This window comes from Chamaea fasciata, unplaced genomic scaffold, assembly GCF_029207755.1.
Source record: "Chamaea fasciata isolate MVZ Bird 193981 ecotype frontalis unplaced genomic scaffold, bChaFas1.0.hap1 SCAF_2, whole genome shotgun sequence".
Classification (NCBI taxonomy): Eukaryota; Metazoa; Chordata; class Aves; order Passeriformes; family Sylviidae; genus Chamaea; species Chamaea fasciata.
In genome coordinates this window covers 10,876,851-10,898,026 of record NW_027094087.1, presented here as the reverse complement: position 1 = coordinate 10,898,026, position 21,176 = coordinate 10,876,851, and the positions used below count along the sequence as shown (strand labels likewise).

The window sequence follows — 21,176 nt, the reverse complement described above, 5'->3', positions numbered from 1 at the left end:
TACACTATATAAGTGTACATATAATAGATTAAATTCATGTAGTTTTCTTTCTTTCTTCATTTTTGCTTTAAAACATCTTCATAGTTTATAAATTCTTGCATGGAGATGTTAATGTTACAGCTATTAGTAGTAGAACTCATTCATGAAACTGAGCTGCTGAAGTTTCCTATCTGACCAACAGATTTCTCTGTTTTTAGTGCAAGCTCGAAGAAAAACAAAAAAGATTACTTCTACTCAAAGTTTTTATCAGACACACAAGTTTTTTTTTCTGTGATAGGCTGAAGGATGCATTTCCTAAAAGGTAGAAGAATAATACCACTTGTCCAAATTTAGTTACCTGACCTTAATTTAGACATATCGGTTTTGTAATACTCCTCTCATTAAGCCCACAGAACACTTCCGTTCTCACTGGCTCATCCTCATAAAGGTACTTATGACTTTAATGTCAAATAGCCTTAGAAAATGCAAACATTCTTAACCAGGCCATGACTGGTAAATAAAGTTTGCTTATGAAAAAATTCTCCATGAGTGAAGACGTTCATCAACACAGTCTGGCTTAACGCATTTGTGTTTATTCAATGAAAATTAACATTCATAATTAATCATGTTTTCCTAAGAAATACTGTCTTGGTTTACAACATTATTATAATATAATAACGTGTTCTTCTGATACATAAGATTAAGTGTTTGACATTGTCTGTAATTCTACAAAACATTTTTAAGTTGTATATTGAAATCTGGGACAAAATACACTAGTGTATGTATAATAAATGCACACACTACCTCTACCTATCCCCATAGATCTTCCTCTTTTTAAAAAAGCTTATTAATCTGTTTACTTCGGAAGTTTCTATCATCATTTAAATAAATGGTTCTTACTTGGTTATTGCCTAGCTCATTAAAATAATTACTGTGTTGTTGACTTGGTGCTTTTACAAGGAGGAGGCAGAGAGTAGGAACTTCAAACTTAAGTAGGCTGGGAAACAGCATGAGGGACAGATCAGAAGTGGCAATTGAACTCAAATAAACATCCACAGTGATGCAACAACTGGTACAGGGAGAAAAAATGAAGGGGCAGCCTTGATGGGTTCAATAGAATTGTGCCAAGTATGAAAATCCAGCAGCAACATTTCATCAACAATATAAAAATTTTTAAAAGGGACTTGAGACTACATATGGTTTATTTATTACAAGCAGAGATAAGTAAGATCCTGTATACTGCCACTGATTCTGTGATGTGAAATTTACAGTAGTCTCAGGCTCCTAACAAAGATTTAAAGGAATTTACGTGGCTGTATATGCCAATTTTGGTTAAAACTGATTGAGGGGAGAGCACCCAGCACCCCCTGCAGCAATTCAGCCAACTCAAACTGCTGTACTGGTGAAGGAGCTTGTAAATATTGGCCACCACTATCCCACAGCTTCCTCATCTCAGCTGTATGTACAACATCCTACAATCATAACACCTTAAACCGATGACTACCAAACTGATGGGGAAGGAGAGAGGTAATCATGGCCCAAAGCAACAAGTGAATCTGTAAGATAAAAAGATGACCTCAAGGTACAAGACTCCTGACATTTTGAAGCAGGGACCTTGACATACCAAGCTGGCAAAACTCCCAGGAACTTGGGAGTTTTGGATGGAGATGACACAGATAATCCTAGAAATAGAAGGAAATGTCATGAAGACACATAGCGATGGCGGAGTTAGGCAAGGTGACAGAAGAAGCCACTGTCAAATTCTACTCCCAGAAACAATAAATGAACATCTAGAGAATGAGGACTGACTAGGGCCTGTGCCAAGAAGGATCCAGGAGCTACAGCCAACTCGTGTTCAATCTGCAATTCACATCATCACAGCACTGAAGAAAATAGGAAGTGTTACACTTCTGTCAGAGTACTGCGTGGTTATTTATAGATTCACCTATTTTCTTAAGAACTAAGCTGATATCTTCCTTATTGTTTTGAGTGCCACAGCTCAGAAAAAAAAAGCATACTAAAGAAGGCCTAGATGAGAAGAAAAGAAATGACAATAGGTATAGGAAATGCATCCAAATATTTGAAAGGAATTTAGGCTGTTTCCTTTAGATGTGAGAGAAGTCTTTTGATACGCTGTCTTTGAGCACGTAACACTTCATCGAGATAGAAGGAATGAAAGTGTACTATAACTTTCACAGGGGGCACACAAGGAGTAAAGGACTTAACCTGAAGCAAAAGGGATTTAGGCAAGACACTCGGAGTCTAAAAGTAGGGACAGTGAAGCTCCAAAATAAATTACCCTATAAACTTTTCAGAGTCTCTAGAATGGAACAGTAAGAAACGTTTTATAAACACCACTCCAGAAGGATTTAGGTACTGCTGAGTCTAAACTCTACCTCACAGGAAAGGGCTGACTGAGTGACTTCTGAAACATATGCAAAGGCTCAAAGTAAGAACAGGAAGATATAAAAAGCCAGAAGCCATGAAATCTACAATCCTCGAATTCCTGTTTCTGGCATTTCATAGTTACACTGTAATATGCCCTCATAAAAGGGCTTGAAATCTTTTGTTTTGGCCGTGGAATGTGCAATTGCGAAGATTAATAATTCAGTTCTAATGAGAAATAACTGAGTTTTCAAAAGAAGGGAAGAGAATGCTTCCTGACAGCTGCTTCCTAGGAACAAAACTTCCAAAACACATCTCTTCATTCTGTTCCTTCCTTTAATCCTGGGTTCTTCAAGTTCCTTCAATAATAAGAAGAAATTGGATACATACTTAGCAATCCAAAAGTTCTGTTGTACAGTCATAGATAAAAATACACAAAATCACTTCAAATGGGAACAAAAAGGTTTGTAGAGAAATAAATAAAGTGAAACTATTTGGAAGTACTACTAAACTTCTTTTGTTTTTCTTTAAGTATAATGCCTAGGATTTCTTCCACCAAGTGGAACATTAAAATTACCTTAGACTAAAAGGTACATCTTGCATCTGTACATTGCAAGCCTAATGCTTAAGCACTTTCTCCTCACAGAGTGCAAGAAGGGAAAAAAAGTCAAAATGTTAAAACCACCTTTGCAAAAGGATCAGATTAAGCTTGCATTATTGTTGATTGTGAAAATACTACATTTGCAGGTGCAAATAAAAACAGACAAAAAGGCAAGCATCATGAGTAACACTGATTTTGCAAGTCAGTCTTTCTTTAACAGATGGAGTAGATTCAATGAAAACCTATTCTTTTTTTTACAGCTGCCGAAATGCTGCATTTGGTAATAAGACAAACCAGGTCTCCTTATACCTCCTACCATCCAGGATGCAGCTCTCAAACCACTTATGACCATTGTCACTTTTGGAAGAGCCAGTGCACAATTCTGGCTGTTCTGGTACACATTAACATTTTCATTTTACCCCTTAACTAAGTAACCATGTCAAAGAAATGTAGTCAGAAAAACTCACAGAACACATCTGACATATCTCTATGCAAGGAATACATTCAACGGCCTTTGGAAATGGCTGGAGGTTTTCTGTGGCATAAAATACAGCTCTGGTATTTATCTGTGACTTTCTCATTCCCAATTTGGATGCTTTAACTTTGAATGCTTTGAAGTTAAGTGACTCTTAACATCCCAAGTTCCAAACGCATAGAGGTAGTTAAGCAGTAAGGAACAGTAAGGATAAGTTATAATTAATTCATGTAACTATACCTATGTGGGATAATAAAGGGAGTCAAATTTGAGACACAAGATCCTGTCAGCAACTCAGCACAGCCACTGAGAACCACTAATAAGTGTTCTTTTGCAGAAGGGAGTGATGATGGTCAAAGCCATCTGCTGAAGGTTGTCCATCCTGTGCCCACCCTTCCATTCTCTCCTCACAAGTCACTGCTCCTTCACACTCCCTTACATGACAGTGTTTACTAACACAGGGCCCTGAGACTTGGCCTTTTAGGTGCACTGCGTTTTTTAAATCTAGAATCCAAATAATTACAGGCAAGCACATTACAAGGAAAGTGTAGGTTTCTTCCCAGAAGCATTCACTAGATCTCTACAGGGGCCTGGGAGGGCTCCATGATCCCACTGGTTTAGGCTTTTGTTCTGCTGTTGGTGTTCAGTTCTTGCCTTCTAAGTCCTCCAGCATGATGAAAAGTTCACAAAGATGCCTTCATCTCATAATGTGCTTTCACTCTAACTAAAACAGCAAAGACTGGCCAAGGACTCTCATCTTTGTTGCCAGTAAGGATCTGACCAGACACTAAAGATGTTAAAAAAAAATTAAAACCATACTTTTCCCACAGCAGTTGGTGTTTCTTGATCACTGACTTGTCGTGCTGCGTAATTGTAAGGAATCTGCCTTCAGCCCTCCAGAAAAGAGAAGAGAATCCTGAAATTCACCTTGGAATGTACAACTCAAGACCTTTTCAGTTTGACCATCTGCCATGGGTAATGTGGGCTCTTGCAGGTTTGGTTCATATCCCTTGCCACCTCATTTCTTCAGTAAGGTTGTACAGCACAGTAACTGACAGCAAAACTAAATACTTCTATTAATGGGATTGCTATTAAATCTAATTAAACACAGACTCCAAGAGAATCCAGCTTACTATTCCACTGCCATAGTAGGTTGTCAGTACTAGAAACTATGACACAGTGGTGAGTTTGTTCCTAATAGCCTTCATTTCCTCAATGGCAATTTTCTGACACTGAAAATTAGACACACAGAGAAGATTGTGTGTGTTTTCTTTCCAAAGGAGCGAAAAGAAAAAAACACACAAAAAATCCCAGCCACCCACCACAACTTAGTGCATAGATAACACAACTACCTATAATGCACTGAGGACATTTTATACATGGTTGCTAATAATACCAAGGATTTAAATGCAGTTTTCAGATTGGACATGCTGAGAATAAACTCATCTCTAATAAAAAAAAAAAAAAATTAAAAAATTCATGTCAAGGTTCTACAGAGAAAAGATAATTGTACAATTGATAAGGAGATCTAACTAAACTTCTTTACATTGAAGCCACCAGGACCAAAACAAAGGGGGAAAAATCCTACTGCAGGAAGCACTAAATAATTCTACTTGTTTAATAAAATATACATAGATGTACTACATATATAACTGATATATAATTAAAATGTTCTCCATCTGCATTGCAAATGGTGTAAAGTATCTATAGCATCAAGAAACTCGGATTTTACAGATATCAATCCCACTACAAAACTTCCTTTGTCTTTCTACTTCTACTTCTTTTCTTTCCTGTATTTATTAGCAGAACACATTTTTTTTTTTTCTCCCCATAAAAATAACTATACACTAAAGCAGAAGATTAGAGCCAGCAAGACTTAGAAAAATGCAGGCTGGGGGACCTCGTGTATAAACCAAATGAAATTGTTTAATATGAGGTGTATTTAATGCTAATTTCATATATAAAATAACTACCCTCTTAGTACAAAATTCACACTTAACCTCCCATTTCTCCCTTTGTGAAAGTCATTCCTGTCAGGGAGAAGCTACTCTTAAGAACACTGAGCTTTACCATACTAAGACAAACAATGACAGACTCTTCTCCAATTTTGTTTTGACAGAGGAGTACTCAGCTTTTGCCTTAAATTATTTACTGCATGACCCCAAAAGAAAACCTGTAATATGGCAGGGGAAGAAAGGAAAAAAAAAAAAAGACAGAAAGCCCAGTTAATTCACCCTTTGATCAGTACCATACATAGATGTAAAGGTAATACCTAAAGGAAGCTCAAAAAAAAAACAACAACCCACAAACCAAAAAAAAACAAAAACCAAAAAACACCAAAACCCACCACAACAAAAACAACAAACCCCACTGAAATAAGAAAAATGAGAATACATCATAATCTAAGAATTGATAAGTAAGAATTATCTGTAGATAACCGTTTTAAGGTTTCATTTCAGAGGCAAGGTTTTCTTTCTGGTGCCTTTAAACTAAACATATGAAAAGAAAAAATACCTACTGGTGTCTGCCTGGCTGCCCACGCTGATGTATCTGTCATTCCCAGGAAGGGCTGTTTGGTAGTAAGTTGCCTCCTCTAGCTGAGGAACCTTGGCATTCTTCGCAGTGAGAAAAGCCACAGCCAGCTCCAGATTACCATTGCTGTCCTTTAAGCATAAAAAAAAGCGACAAGAAGTGAGAGTTCCCTCACCCTTTCTTTAATTTTTCTTAAAAGCAAAGGATGCAATTAGCAACTGCAAATCAATAGCCATTTTACAGTCAGGTAAAATACTAACTCAAAAATAAAGTTTACAAAGAAATACTCTGCATATTTCACTATTTTTGACCAATATAAAAATAAAACATCTTATAAAAAATTGTTTTGGTGGAGTTTCACTTATTTCAGGAAAGAAAAAAAAAGTCTTGTAGTGTAGGTCAACTTCTCAACAAACATAACCAGCACATTCACAGGAGTCAGGCTTCAACAGGAGTCAGATGAGTTCTTCTGAAAGTATAGAGTTTCATTGTTAAAGCCAGAGATCCCGGCTTTTGAAAAGAAGCTGTGCACATGTATGCTAACAACAACTAACCTATTTTTGATTTAAAGTACTATATCCTCATTTACTACGTATGAATGGCTAAAAAGTTCTGCTTGAGGGACACAAAGCATTTTTTAAATTTTTATATATATTTATGTATACAGTAAAAGAATACAGAGAGATCTGCCTTTTTTTACTTGCATCAAAGAACTCTTCTGCTCTGTGAAATAAATCACAATGGTTGAAAAAACATCAAAACAATAGCAAATTAGCAAAGGCTGGCAAGTTCAAGCTGAGTTCTTCACTCTACACAGTGAGCAAGGCCCGTGCATGATAGAGAACAGCCACACCTTGACAAGAAAACATCACTGGGTTCCTCAGGAGGTGACCATCTGTAGTAGCACCAATGTATTCCAAAACAATTCACACAAAGGTTAAAGGCAAGTCATAGCATTCCTGTCTTTTCATTTTTGAACACTTGCTTAATTTTTAGGTCAGTACCAGAAGAGAAGAAGATTCCTTGTAAAGTGAACAAACCATCATTATTAGCTTTTTTTTCCCCCCTACAATAAATTCAAGCTGGGAAGGGAAAAACAAAGGAAGGGAAAGAAGGGAAGGAAGAGCAGGACAGGAGTAAGAAAGGTTGGGATTTATGGCTTCCAAAGGCAGTTAAGATGCATCCAGCTACAAGTCAGTTATCTTACCTTCAGAGCCTGTTGTAGTACCTGGATGTCATTGATACCAGTGATCTCCCTCAGCTGATTTAAAAATGTTTGCTGGTGCTATAAAAAAAACAAAACCAAAAAACAAACAAACAGGTCATCGAAATAAGATTAGAGGCAAATAACAGCAAAACCAATCCTTAACAGAGTACACTCCTCCACTCCCATTAAAGGCCTCTTCATATGATGTTTATACACCACAAAGGGAACCTTCATTACTCAAGTTTGTCTTAGTTTCTGCAAGTTGGGCACTTTTAATTCCCAAATGTAATGACTTTGCATTTTGGTGGGTTTGCTTGGTTTTGGATTTCTTTTTAAACAAAAAAATGGGTAAGCTTATGCAACATGGGTTTAAGAAGCCTATATTAAGCCACAATTGGCCCTTCTAGACAAAACTCTACAGCTTTGGTCTCCAAAGGCAGTAGTGAAAATAGCTGACTGAATTCCCACCAAAACCAACTTCTCTAACTCCCAGTTATTCTCAACCCCATTATTTCCTTAACATAAATAATTCCTAGTCATTCCAATCTCAAAACCAGGAAGTTCAACTTTGCTGAGCACTGAGGTGTTTTAAGAGAAATACTACAAAAACTCCAAACAAAACAAGATTCTTGATACTGAAACAGAACTTTAGGAAGCCATCTAAACTGCCTTCCTAGATCAGTTGAATCCAACTGTCACAAATCACGTAAGTCAGCACCCACAACTGAGTTTAAAGGAACACTGGGAATTAGAAAAAGAACAAGAGGTTCTGGGTCTCTTAAATATTCACTCTGTAAGAATTTTGAGGCTTGGTTTTGTTTTATTTAAATAAAAATCTGGTCCCACCCCTGTTTAGAGGCAACAGATGATTCACTCTGCTCATGCTCTATCCCATCACGGAAGCAAAAAGCAGGCACTAAGCTGGAACAATCCTTGAACTCCTGTTAACCATTATAAGCATCTTAACCATTAAAACCATGAAAACGCAGAGCACTGACCATTGTTCCATACTAACAAATTCAATTGTTCCTTTGGCAGATGGGAAATGAAGAAAAAATATTTGCAAATGGTTTTTCTTTTTTATTCTTTGCCCACCACATCCTGAACTCAAAACAGTAATTTCATCTATGAAAGAGAAAAATTTTGTGAAGTACAGGGTTTTGTTTGCATGACAAAAAGCGTATTTCCTATTGGAAATAAACATTCTCCTGCTACTCTCCAAATTCATTTCAAAATAGCAACTATAATTGTCTTGCGGCTACTCCTAAAATACTTATCTTTAAACTGAATTATCTGGAATCAAATATTCAAATACCCTTATTCTTCCCTTATCACTGCTTTGTATAGAGGAGGAAATTAAGATCTGCATGAATGCTGAATTCCTCAGTGAGAAATTAACCTGGCAGGCACTACTTCATGCCCTAATAAATTGAAATAGAAGGCGTATAGTTCAGGATGTTTATGAATTACATACACAATCTTCCCTTCATTTATGATCCTAAGAGACGCTGCTAACAATCCAATTTGCCTCTTTTTTCTTTTCCTTTTAAAAACCCTTCTGCTGGCACAAGAAAAGTGAAGTGATGCAGGAAAACAAACTCCCACTCTATCCCCATCCCTCACCCCCTTGTTTGTTTATTCTGTGCGTTTCATAGCACCGTACAAAGCCACTTGTTTCCCCTATAAAGTTGCTTTCCTGCCCCTAAGTCTGGCAAGAATCAAAGAAATGAAGTATTTGGGAAAAATAATTACAACAGCATGAAAATTGGCAGCAGCAATTCAAGACATGGCAATAAAGTGGATTTTTTTTTTTTATTTGCCACAAACATGATGATAAACAAAACAGAAAATAGTTTCACTAGAAATTATTATTACAACAAGTTCTAACAGATTTCTGTATCTTCCACAATATATACAACACTTAGAAAGGCTGATTGGAGGATATTTATCGTTCACATGGACTGGGAAAAGACAGAAGAGACAGTTTACCAACAAACAATCTCTTTGCAGTTCAAAATATTGGCTGTTAATTTATGAGCACAGCTGTGACTTATAAACTTAGACATCTGTAGTTTCTATCCACATTTCAGTACTCCAGTGTAAAAGCTGCGTTTCAAGGCCCCCTTCCCATGGACGTACACATTTAACAGATCAGAACGGCACCCAGAGATGCTCCTTTCTCATCAAGAGATGATTTAGGTATCTAAGTATACTTTTTTTTTAAGGCCAAGAGTTTAAGGTACTCAGCTCCAGAATTTCTAACTGGTAATTAAAACAACAACCTGGAGAATCCATAAGCACCACTGTCAGAAGTGACAGGAATTAAGAGGAAAATGAACAGCTCTCCTGAAAACTTTAAATGGAGCTTTGAGGCATTTGACTGGTTTAGACATTACTGTTTCTTCAGCTAAATGTGGACAAATTGCCACTAATTTCTAATTGACGTATTTCAAGTCATGCAGAAGGTAAAGAATGGATACATTCCCTTTCTAGAAAGAGTGTAATTGAAATTAATTCCACCTGATCAACATGTTCTTATAATACTTGCTACTGGACTAACAGATCTTCAAAAACAATTGTAAAACTGAATAAAGCAGCTAAAAACTCTGACTGGTGGCCTTGTCTTCCACAAATTTACCACCTGCCCTCATCCTCACAAATCTGATGTAACTGCATCCATCATCTTTACTGTGCACTGACCTTTCTTGCAACCAGATGTTTAACTTGTCATTATTCTCCTTCACTGTTATAATGACAGTATGTTATCACCCATGAAACTGTATTAACACAAGTAATTCTATTTCATTTCATTACAAGTGACAGAGCAGGCAACTATCAAACCCTCTCCTCGTTCACTATCAGAGGGTGAGATTCAATCTTCTTTTTGCTTTTCTTTTCACTTAAGACACTTATGAAACAATTGCAACCATATTCAGGGAATTTATATTATTTAATTCCTGATGTGACTTTACTTAGTGCATCTGTACTACTTTGCAAAGTCAAAATGGCTAAATTTTATTTGTTTTGAATAATATTCTTTTAGCTCTGGTTATTGTGGCACACAGGAAACTTATGTTACTATTACCCATGACTGAAGCTTGGCGATCAATTTGTAGTGCAACTGCTAAACAGCTAAGTCTCTCCTGTATGATAAGAAATATTTAATACAATACTACAGACAGACTTCTACATATGAAGCAAGCCACTCCTTACTCCTATTAAAGCCCATTCTGATTACATTTACCCTAAAAACTCAAGAAGCTTGGGCTAACTTGAGCTGAAGTGACTGTAGCATATAAACCCTCAAATGACTAAAAATACATAGATATATTAAACAATTATAATAATAATTCACTCACAGGCTATAACCAAAAATACCCCAAAGAGCTCATCCTATGCTAAAACAAAGATAAAAAATGAAGAAGGCAGCAGACAAGTATTTACAAGCGTCTGAAGTAACTGCACCAATGCATGCTCATGAAACCAGGTCAGTGAGGGAAGCTACAGATCACAACTACCAGCTCTAACATTAAAAAGCTACTGTATTTTTTCAATGCAGTTCTTTCCTGATTCCCTATTTTTTCCAACCTTGCCTCAGCAGAGGTTCAAATTCTGAATTATAACTCATAATTATAACTGTGCTTTAATTCAGTTTAACAAACAGCCTCTCTTTTCAAATGGAGATACAAACCAGATCATTCCAACAGAACCAGGTGCAACTATCGATGCTAAAAGACGCCCTTCCATTCTTTCAAATTTGCCTGTTCCCACTTCTATTTGGCATCCTATCCTCAAATTGACATGACTCGTTTCGTATCTTTTCTCTAGCAGAGATCCTCCAGTTCGGTGAGTCAAGACTCCAGGAACAGTGTTAGGACATATGTGCACACAAGTCACACACGCCTCTGAGTTAACTCAGAAAGCCCCCAGGACTGATGTCCGACACCAGACCGTGCTGGTACAGCTGCTGCAGGGTACCCCAAGTCCTTGGCCACACAAAGGAGATGGTTCACTGCTGCTGTGGCTGCCCTGGGATCCAGCTGTTCACACCCCTCAGTCCCACCACATCATGAAGCAGTCTGTTCCCTGGGGCTTTCATGCACAAGCTATTCCCACCCTTTCCCTTTCCTCTGGCTCCCTGAAGTATGCACTATGTATCTTCAGGCTTTTAGCTCTTGGAGGATTTTCACTAACAGGAAATTCTCCTATTTTCCTGGATGGAAGCCAAATTTGTGTATTAGGAATGCATGCCCTTATTTCCAAGTCTCTCCTTTTTCAGCCATCCTTCCCTTGCTCTCAGGAAATGCCCAATTAAGATTATCTGGTTTATGACCTCACACAATAGCATATTCAGTAGCTGTGCCAGCACCAGTGAAGCAGAAAAGGATCTGCACTACTATCAGCTTAGGGAGATACTGTGCCCAAATTAGTTCCACAACAGTACTGTAAACTCTGATAACTTCCTACAATCAAAGCAAAAAGCTAAATTACACAAATGCTTTTATTGAACAAGGCAAATCTCATAAACTGACTAATACTGAACTACAGTGAAGATAAGTTTGGGGGAAATAATAGCCACTTTTTGATCTGTTTATTTTCTCCTCTCTGTAGCTTCTGAAGAAGCACATGTAAACTTTGGCTTTTTTCATGGCAACATCCAAATATTTGCATTTGCAATACAAGCACTCACAAACTCAGAAGATAAAACAACCTTTTTCTATTTCCAAGCACAGATAAAGTTGTATGTTCAGGAATGAATGAGATGATCCAACCATCAGCAAAGAAAACGGGATCTTATGGCCTCACTACACAGTTCACATTTCAACAGTACAAAATGAAAATGCATTAGGGACACCAAGCTGATTAGAAGTATGGAACACTCCTCCTATAGGGAAAGGCTGAGAGAATTGGGATTCTTCAGCCTCAAACAGAGATGGCTTAGACTTGCAGCCTTCCATCACATGATGGGAGCCTACAAGAAAAAATGGGGAGATGTTTTGCCTGTAGTGACAGGACAAGGGGCAATGGCTTCAAACTGACAGAGTACATTTAGATTGAATATCAGGAAAAATTCTTTACTGTGAGGGTGGTGAGGCACTAGAAAAGGTGCTCTGGCAGATTGCGGGTGCCCCGTCCCCAGAAGTGTTCAAGGCCAGGCTGCTGGATGGGGCTCTGCACACCCTGGTCTAGTGTAAGGTGTCCCTGCCCATGGCAGCGAGGTTGGAACCAGATGACCTTTAAGGTGCCTTCCAACCCAGGCCATGATTCTGATTCCTGAGGGATATATACTTTTATTAGAGACAAAAAGAAAGAAAGAGGAAAATGCAAATGCTGAGAATGGCATCTTGACTCAGGCCCTCCACAGGAATCCCACTTTCTTTACTTTCTAGTGCAACACTGATTTATAAGACCTATTTAGTGGAGGAAAACTCAAATGACATTGCACAAATATTTTACATTAAAGACAATTCTAATGAAGCCTAAGCTGCAGAGGACCTGCTAATGGCATTGCTTGCAGACAAGCAGCTAATAAGCTGGTTTCCTCATATGATGCTGCTGTAATGAGAACAACACTGAGAGCTTAGAGGAATGTAATCCTCTATAAACAGGCTTTAGGTTACTGCTACAAACAAACAGAAATAGTTTAACATACAAAGAGCAAGCATACTAAAGACCCTCAATTACTACTGTGAATATCATTTTCTGCCACATTAATCATATCTCCCAGGAATAGTTAAAAGGTCCACAGACACTGCTGTACATTACAGCTTCCAGCAACACAGATACATTAACCATTTTCTAAATATGCTGTTGGTCAAGTTCCAAATAGGCAAATAAAAACTAACTCCTTCCCACAAAAATATTGAGTTGAAACACAGGGAAAACATGCAGTCAGCTCCAGAAGGCTTTGCTTTTCCCCGCTCTGTCGTCAAGATTTTTCTCCATGTATGTGCAGAATAAATATATTTATAAAAATACATAAATTAGAAAGTCATTACACGTATGCATATATTTTTAAGGCACTGTTTTGCTAGTGCAAAGACCAAGTTTAATCTCTGCACCAGCTCTAAGGTGCTCCTTAAAGCACGACAGAATTAGGTTCCCTTGCCCAGCATCTGCTAACTGGGCTTCCATTTGTCCAGGTAGGAAAAGAGAAACCTCTTACAAGACATTGTATCCTCTAAGAAAGTAGGTAAAGATATATTTTTATACACACATTAATGCAAAATACACCTCAGCTTTGGTTCAGACAAAAATCACCCGTGGAGAGCAAAGGACACGCACAAAGACAGCAGATTTTCAGTCTGGGACTGCTCTGCACAGGCTGCCAAAATCTGACAATTACAGCAGCAGCTTGTACAAAGTGCAACTGGACTGAGAGCAAAAACTTACTTCAAGAAGCAAAAGGACACAGTGTAAGGCTGGAACTTTCAGCCAACCACAGCCTAACCCAAATAAAACTTTAAGGGGGAAAAGGCTTGTGTGCACTACTTAGGTGTGTACAGTCCTCTCTCAAGAATTAAATTAAGGATTCTACTTAATCATAGCTTTATGTAACCTATATCGATCCTAGACAACTCACAGAATACCCTCACCAGATTTCCATGCTTTAACAGGTGACTTTTCAATGAATTTCAATGTTTGATATTACGGTTTCTATACAACATGAGATCATGCATTCATATAAATATTCACAATTCTGAGCCTCATTTGTGGCCAAAAAAGAAAAAAAAAATCTTTTTCACTCTCAGTATGTAAGTTTGTCTTTATTCAAGCTAATAGTTAAAGATTTCAAAATAAGATTTTAAGAAGAGGCTTGAGGAGTTTGGTTTGTATTCTCTGACACTAAAAATAAGGCAAACCCACCTCTGACAGTTATTTACATAAAACCACACAGAAGTTGTGAGCCAAATCATCACCTGCACGGGGAATACTCTTGCAATGAGCAGGAAAACCACCTGATCAGTTCACAGGGGGAAATCTTAAAATTAGTCTATGAACTGATTATGAACACTGTTGCTTGAGTCTGTTTCTAGTTGTTACTGATAGCTAGTCCTAAATGAGCCTCAGTGACAGGATGATAATCAAGAAAGGATGGAAACCTTAGCACTTACTGAAAAAAGTGTCAGGAGTGTATAATTACTGAGAATTTTGAGGTCAGTGTGTTTTAAATCATCATGATTTCTCCATACCCTGCTCAGTATAACAGTGAGCTTCCCAATAGTAATGACAGCAGCTCTGAAATTAATTAACTACACTAAAACCAGTGAGATTTTCAGTTTCACTTAACTAGACACAAGTTAAACTTCAGGTTGTATTCACTGGAACCACTACAGGAAAATCTACTTCACAAAAATTGCTTCTGATTCTTACATACCCCAGTAATTGTGACAGTAATTAGCAAAAATCTCTCTGCTCCAATTCAAATCTGTTGGGTGATTAGTTACAGGTGGCAGTGGGAAGGGTCTTTCTAAACACCAGCACAAATTATCTGTAAACGACACATAAAATTCAGGAGGATTCCTCCAAGAGCCCATACAGCCCGTCCAACCTCAACAGCAAGTGACCCACCACAAACATGCACAAGCCATGGCAAACTAAAGCCAGTGGCGTCAGTCAGAGGCAAAGTTACACAGATAGAAAGGAGGAGGAGGCTGGAGTATGACAGATCACAGCAAAATATGTGTGCATAAATACACACACACAGAACAACAGGGGTAGGGGATGGAAGGGGCTTCTGGAGATGATCGACACCCTGCTAAAGCAAGATACACATACGAGGAAAGGCTGAGAGAAATGGGACTAATCAGGCTGAAAAAGCAAAGACTTCAAGATGACCTAATTGTAGGCCACAGGAAAGATGGAGAGAGAGTATTTACAAGGGCCTGGAGTGACAGGACAAGGGGGAATGGTGACAAACAGAGTAGGTTTAGATTAGTATCAGGAAGAAATTCTTTACTGTCAGGGCAGTGGGTACAGGTTGCCCAGGGAAGCTGTGGCTGCCCCATTCCTGGGACTATTCAAGGCCAGGCTGGATGGAGCTCTGAGAAACCTGGGACAGTGGAAGGTGTCCCTGGCCATGGTGGGGTTGGACTCACAACTCACAGAGTTCTATTTCCAACCTACATCATTCCATGATTCTATGACATTTTTCTAATCCCTCCTGTTCTAGAAGTTTATTTCCCAATTTTCTTCTGTTCACAGATACTTACCATCATGCATAAACATCTCATTTTACAGTGTCTGACCAGGTAGCACAACCAAGACTTAAGCTTTCTCCTCACAGGAGTGACTATTGCCTAGGGTATAATTTTACTGTAGCCACTATTAAAAACGTTCAGCCTTGTCTTTCATGTCTAAAACAACACTGCCACGAGATCCACATTTTTACACTTTGAGATATTTTCCTTTGCATCCCAATCACAGTTTAACCCATCACACCAAATACAAGCTTATTCTGGCTCATATTTGATGCTTTTCACAGTCCTAATTCTCAAGTGGAAAAGGCAGTCCCACTAGCCCATTCAAACCTTCAGCATATTTATAGGGCTGTTTTCCTCCAAACAGACATCATAATAGCCTCACCCTGCTCTGCACAACACAGAAGAGCTCCCAAGAACACACCCCATTCATCCTCCTCACTCTGCCGTTTTGAAAACAAGGACAACTATTCTAGGAGCAAACAAACCAACTCTGGAAACTCCAAGTGTCCTCAGATCAGTGGGATCCCAGGCTCCACAATACTTACCAACAATAAGACTCACAGGGGCTGTCAGACCACAAGCTGCTTCTGAGGAGTCAGCTGCTCTTCCTAGGCTGTAGCTCCGGCCAGTGCTGGCCAGCCCAGGCTGCTGTTGCCAGACGCCACTTGTCCCTAGGAGCCAGCACCACCACCCACCCAAACCTCTGCCAAGCCAGGCCAGGCTCTCAATAAACCATCACAGAGTCCCTCTCTGCATCCACTGATTGCCTGCCAACTTAGTGAGAGCCAGGCGTGGGACAAGAGAGATGATAAGGCAAAGACTGCACCAATTTCCACTGGGTTCAACTGTTGTGGAGCAGCAGCCTTATGAGTTGTTTCTCTACCACTATTTTAATACTTCTTTTATCTAGTGAGAGAAACTGATGGGGGAAAAAAGCCTCCTGCAGTCCCCATCCTACTTAGGCATGATTGCAGAAAACTTACACCAATGGGAGATGAATTAAAAATCTCACAGCAACAGATGTGCTCCTGGTGTACACTTCTCACAAATGAACATGCACAATCAGACCCACTCCTGCATGGGCCAAAATGGGATCCCACTGTTCTCCACTTCCTGATTTAGGTGTGCACATCCAGAAGGATTTCATTTACTGCAGCTGTTATTGGCACAAAGATCAAAGCTTCCACTTCACCTCAAACAACTCTGCTACATGCCCTAGGTAAGGGATACTGGGAAGATTTCACAATTTTTTCCACACAAAATTCAGCATAATACAGCAGAGAAATCGTAAATAAAATTTAAATTACACTTTTTCATAGACAGGTCTGTATTACAAAGAGTCCACTGTATTGAATAGAATGGACACATTTGGGGAAAGAGCTCAGCTGTCTGTTTTGAATAGGAAGGGAAAAAAAAAAAAACAAACAACCAAACTTAACAGAAAGCCTTTCAATAAAGGCTCTTCCGTTTAGTCCAATTAAAAAAAAAAAAAATTAGTAACATGATTTCCTACAGAAACAGGCCTTGTAATCACAGAGCGGGCACGTACCCAGGCACGTCTCCCCTCCTGCCTCTCGAAAGCTCAAGGCCACCACCAGCAGCTTGGCCTGGCCCCAGGGATCCCCAAAAGCTTCAGCAGCACCCCCAAGCTTCCGAGCACCTTGACCAGCCAGTGTGTAGCTCCTGATCACACTGCCTGCTCTTGCCCACATCTTGGGCCACAAGAACTTAGAGGAGACAACACAGAGGGCTTTGGAAGAACAGAGGGGGAGCAGCTCCACTCCACTGTAGTGAGATCTGCCACAGGTAAACTCACCCCACAGCCTCAGTTGGTCACCCCCTCCCCAACCCATGGTGCATTATAAGACAAAATTACATCAGGAAAGGCACACACCACTCTTTGCGGCATTCAGTAAAATGATTTGATAGCTCATCCTGCCCTCCACTAATCATCTAAAAAGATATTGTGTGAAGAGACATGTTTTTAGCCTGGGGAGGGGCACGTGGGCAAGGACAGACACAAGGCACAACCCTGCACAAGAACAAGCCCACAGATAACATTAAGACACGTAAAATCTGGGGCAGTGTTTAACAGGTCACCTGGAAGGTGACAGGCTTCTGACAGCAGCTCCAGCTTCTGGGCCAAGACAGCCTCTTCTGGTCAAGCACCAGGAAGGAGCTGGCACGTGCTGTGTCCCTGCAAAGGTCACTGTGAAGGGCAGCCAGCAGCTTTCACTTGCATCGGGTAATAACCTCCATGGATGCAGGTGGTGTTAGAATTGAAATGAACTTCAAACACAACAGAGACCCTACAGTGCTCAAAGGCATGGTGAGAGCTGTACCAGGGATCAGCATGTAATTTTACTACCTCACAATTAAAGAAACAGTAAATTCAGCGTTGCTCTCCACAGAGGGCAGCTGAAATTTTCTAAGCCATTTTCTTCCATGGAGGAAAAAAAAAAAAAGAAAAAAAAAAAGATTTGTTTAAAGTTTTGGGGGGGGCTTTTTAATGGACTTCTTTGAATTACCTTATACTGAAACACACATTTGCCTCACCTCCCACAGAAATCTGAAGTTGCTATATTCTAATATGTTCAGACATGGTCTCATGAAATCTCCAACCACTTTGGTTTGTAAGCACTGCTCACTGTAATTTAGCCCTGCCAGTTTTCCCCGTGTCAGTGGTGTTGTAACAGTATCACCAAGAACGACTTTCTGCCATCACCACACACCTACCTGAAGCTTCAGAAGCTGACTTGAATAAAAGAGGTACAAAATACTCCTCTAATGAGTTCACATTTCTGGAAAATTATTTGAAACAAAAATTTAAAGTCCGCGCTGCCTTTTTAGGAGCAGCATTATGCCAACACATTCTCCATCAAATGACAGAGATGACAAACTCTGGTAGTAAAATCTTCAATCCTTTTCTATTTAGTTAGGTCACAAAGAACTCAGTACCTTCCCGGGCCTCTAAAAACTCAGCAGAGCCTGTGCAGTGCACATACCCTCCACTCAGCACCAGCAGTGGGTGCCACATTTACCAGTCACCTTAAAATCAGCCCCAGAAAAGCTTCAAGGCAACATGGCAACTTATCAAGAGCTGGAACTGGTGATGATAGGGAAATCTGTCTATCTTCACCATTAATAAATCCAAAGCTTACCCAGTATACCAGCAGCCTGTACCCAGAAAGACAGCCCAGGCAACTTCAGGAGAGGGGACAATTTTATGGTACTTAGTGCTGAAAGCCACAGAACGTCTCTTGTGACAGCCCTGTCTGGACCAGGGCTGTCACAAGAGACGTTCTGTGGCTTTCAGCACTAAGTCCCGTAAAATACTTGCAAGACCAGAGAGAACTTTTAAAATTTGCCAGTAAGCTATTGGTTATTTTTTAATTTCCAAACAAGTAATGGGATACAGGGAGAGAAGACTTAATTTTAGTACCCCATTAAAAAAATGTTACAAGCTTAGATGCCAGAATTAAATAAAACTTGCCAATTATTACCACCAAATAATTAAAAGATTCTAAAGTAAGAAAACTACACAGTAGTGGCAAAGTCTCTAAATGAAAGAAAAAGGTCCTCAAACAGGTGGGAAATTACATAAGAGATACAAGCAGAATTTGAAGAAAAGTAGCTGACAGATGGGAAAATAGGTAACACCAAGAAGGGAAATCCCTGTGCAAGCTGTCTACAAAGCCATTTAGTTTAAAAAAAAAAAATCATATTTACAAGCTTAAAAATGTTCTCATATTTTTTTCCCGTGGTTCTATATCAAAACAAAGCAAAAGTTAAAATCTGCAAAGTATAGGAATGCTTTCTCAGTCATAATCTAATATTTCTGGGATACAATATAGTATTCAGTCCTCTAAGCAGGCACTATAAAGTCTTAGGGGAGAAAAAAAGAAAAGCACTCTTCCAACAACTGTGGTCCCAGAAGAAATTTCTGTTTCAAAGTAACTACTTTTCAGAAGAATAAAACGAAACCAAAAGCAAAAGGGAAGTGGAGCAGGAGTCTGTTCCTGCCATCTCCTCTTCTGAAAAGAATGAAAAACGTCATGTGCCAATGCACACCCAGCTTTTTCCAGATGCTTACTTTAAAGCACTCTCACAGCACACACCTGAAAGTAAATTAATACTATTTTCAACTTCTATGTGACACTCTCCTTTTTGTTTTTGGTTGGTTGTTTGTTTGCTTTGGGGGGGATGTTTTTGTTTTTCCAGCTTAATCCCAGTAAAAGCACAGCTAAATTCAACTTTTCAAAGTGGCTTTATGTTTTAATGGATATTTGATGGACAATCAGAAAGTGTCATTTTTAGTTTGAGAATAGGAACAGAAATTTCAAGCACAGGTATCTGACTTTCCTTGGAGTCACACAGCTGTGAGGAGGAGTTATCACAAAATTCACGTGTGACCTCAAGCCTACCATTTACCATTCAACAAAAGTAAAAACTGGGATGAAATACAGCTGCATAAATCACAGTCCAAAATTTCTACACCTCAGACTCAGACCCAGATGTGAACATCTTCTAAGGGGAGCCCTCTGCATTCTGGGGTACACCACCACTGAAATGATGACAATTGGCAGGATGAAGCCACAGGAGGACAGAATGTCATTATATCACATGCATTTATTTTCACTAACTCTGTGCATGGTAAGATAGAAGAGTCAATTAGATTTAAATAGCTCCAGATCATGCCTTAAAAACACTAATGCCTCTCTGACAAGCTTTTATTAAATACATTATTCTGTCTACCTCTGCTTACTGTAAAGCTGAAAATATGCCTTCACCTGATGGCTAAAAAAGCTTTAGCCAAGGATATTTTAAGCACAATCTGCATTTTCTTGGCACCTAAACTTTGATAAGCTTGACTGTTGCCAATTAGTTGATAACAAACATTTCAGAAGAAATACTGTGCAGAGTATAATTTTTTTCAGCATGAACACCCCAGGTAAAATAATTCAGAAACCAGGTATAAACAAAAGCATCAAGTCAAAGCTGAACATCTCAGAATAAAACCAGTTAGAATTTGCATACCAATATTTCCGATGCCCTTAAAAAAAAGTGTTTTACATACACAAATCTGTGTCAGGTGATGTTTTCAAAGTTAACCTAATTGCACTCCAGCCTTCAAGCTGTTCCACATCACATGTCCTTTGGATTCCACCTCTCCAACACCTTTAGCAGGAGAGATACCTTAAAACTTGTGGACGCTCAGTGGTGCTGCTGCTCACAACAATGCTGTTCCTATTGAAATCCCATCACCAGGTAACACCAGATTTCAGGAAAACTCTCATGCTGATGGCATTCAACATACTCCTGAATTTCATCCTTTATGGCAAAAAAAAAGCTAATGGCATTTAAAAAACAATAAAAACTACAAAAACCCAACTGAAAAAAAAATCAGTGCCTTCTTAAATTGCAATACTCTAGTCTGAACAAACAGATTTTCACTGTGATTTTAAAATGTGTAGAATGAATGATGTTACTAAATACATGGGAAAACCACTCTATAATTGAACAGAGAAGAACTCAGGAAGCCGGTCACCAACAACCGAAGTCACCACAGTGTCCAGCTCATGACATTTTGTGTCAATCTGTCTTTATACCATCTTAGGACACAGTTCTTCCTTCACAGCATTTCACAGCAACCTCAACATTTTGAGTCAATGTTGCTTAACATTTCATTCACATTAAAGCCCAAACCCACAGATTCTGCACGACACCCACAGGAAAACTACTGTGTAGTTCAGTGTGGTAGAACCACCCCTCTGCCAGAAGACAGAGCCCTGC

At 39.1% G+C, this 21,176-nt stretch overlaps 1 protein-coding gene across 2 annotated transcripts in view; it reads right to left on the bottom strand.

Moving 5' to 3' along the window:
* The window catches only part of USP25 (ubiquitin specific peptidase 25), an 88,973-nt gene that overhangs the window by 60,622 nt on the left and 7,175 nt on the right, over positions 1 to 21,176 (bottom strand). For both annotated transcript variants that reach the window (XM_066208525.1, XM_066208527.1), the window contains exons 2-3: positions 7,180 to 7,257; positions 5,959 to 6,103 (exon numbers count right to left, since the gene is read on the bottom strand). In XM_066208525.1, coding sequence (XP_066064622.1) covers positions 5,959 to 6,103; positions 7,180 to 7,257 — 223 coding nt within the window. The remainder of the gene's footprint in view (positions 1 to 5,958; positions 6,104 to 7,179; positions 7,258 to 21,176) is intronic.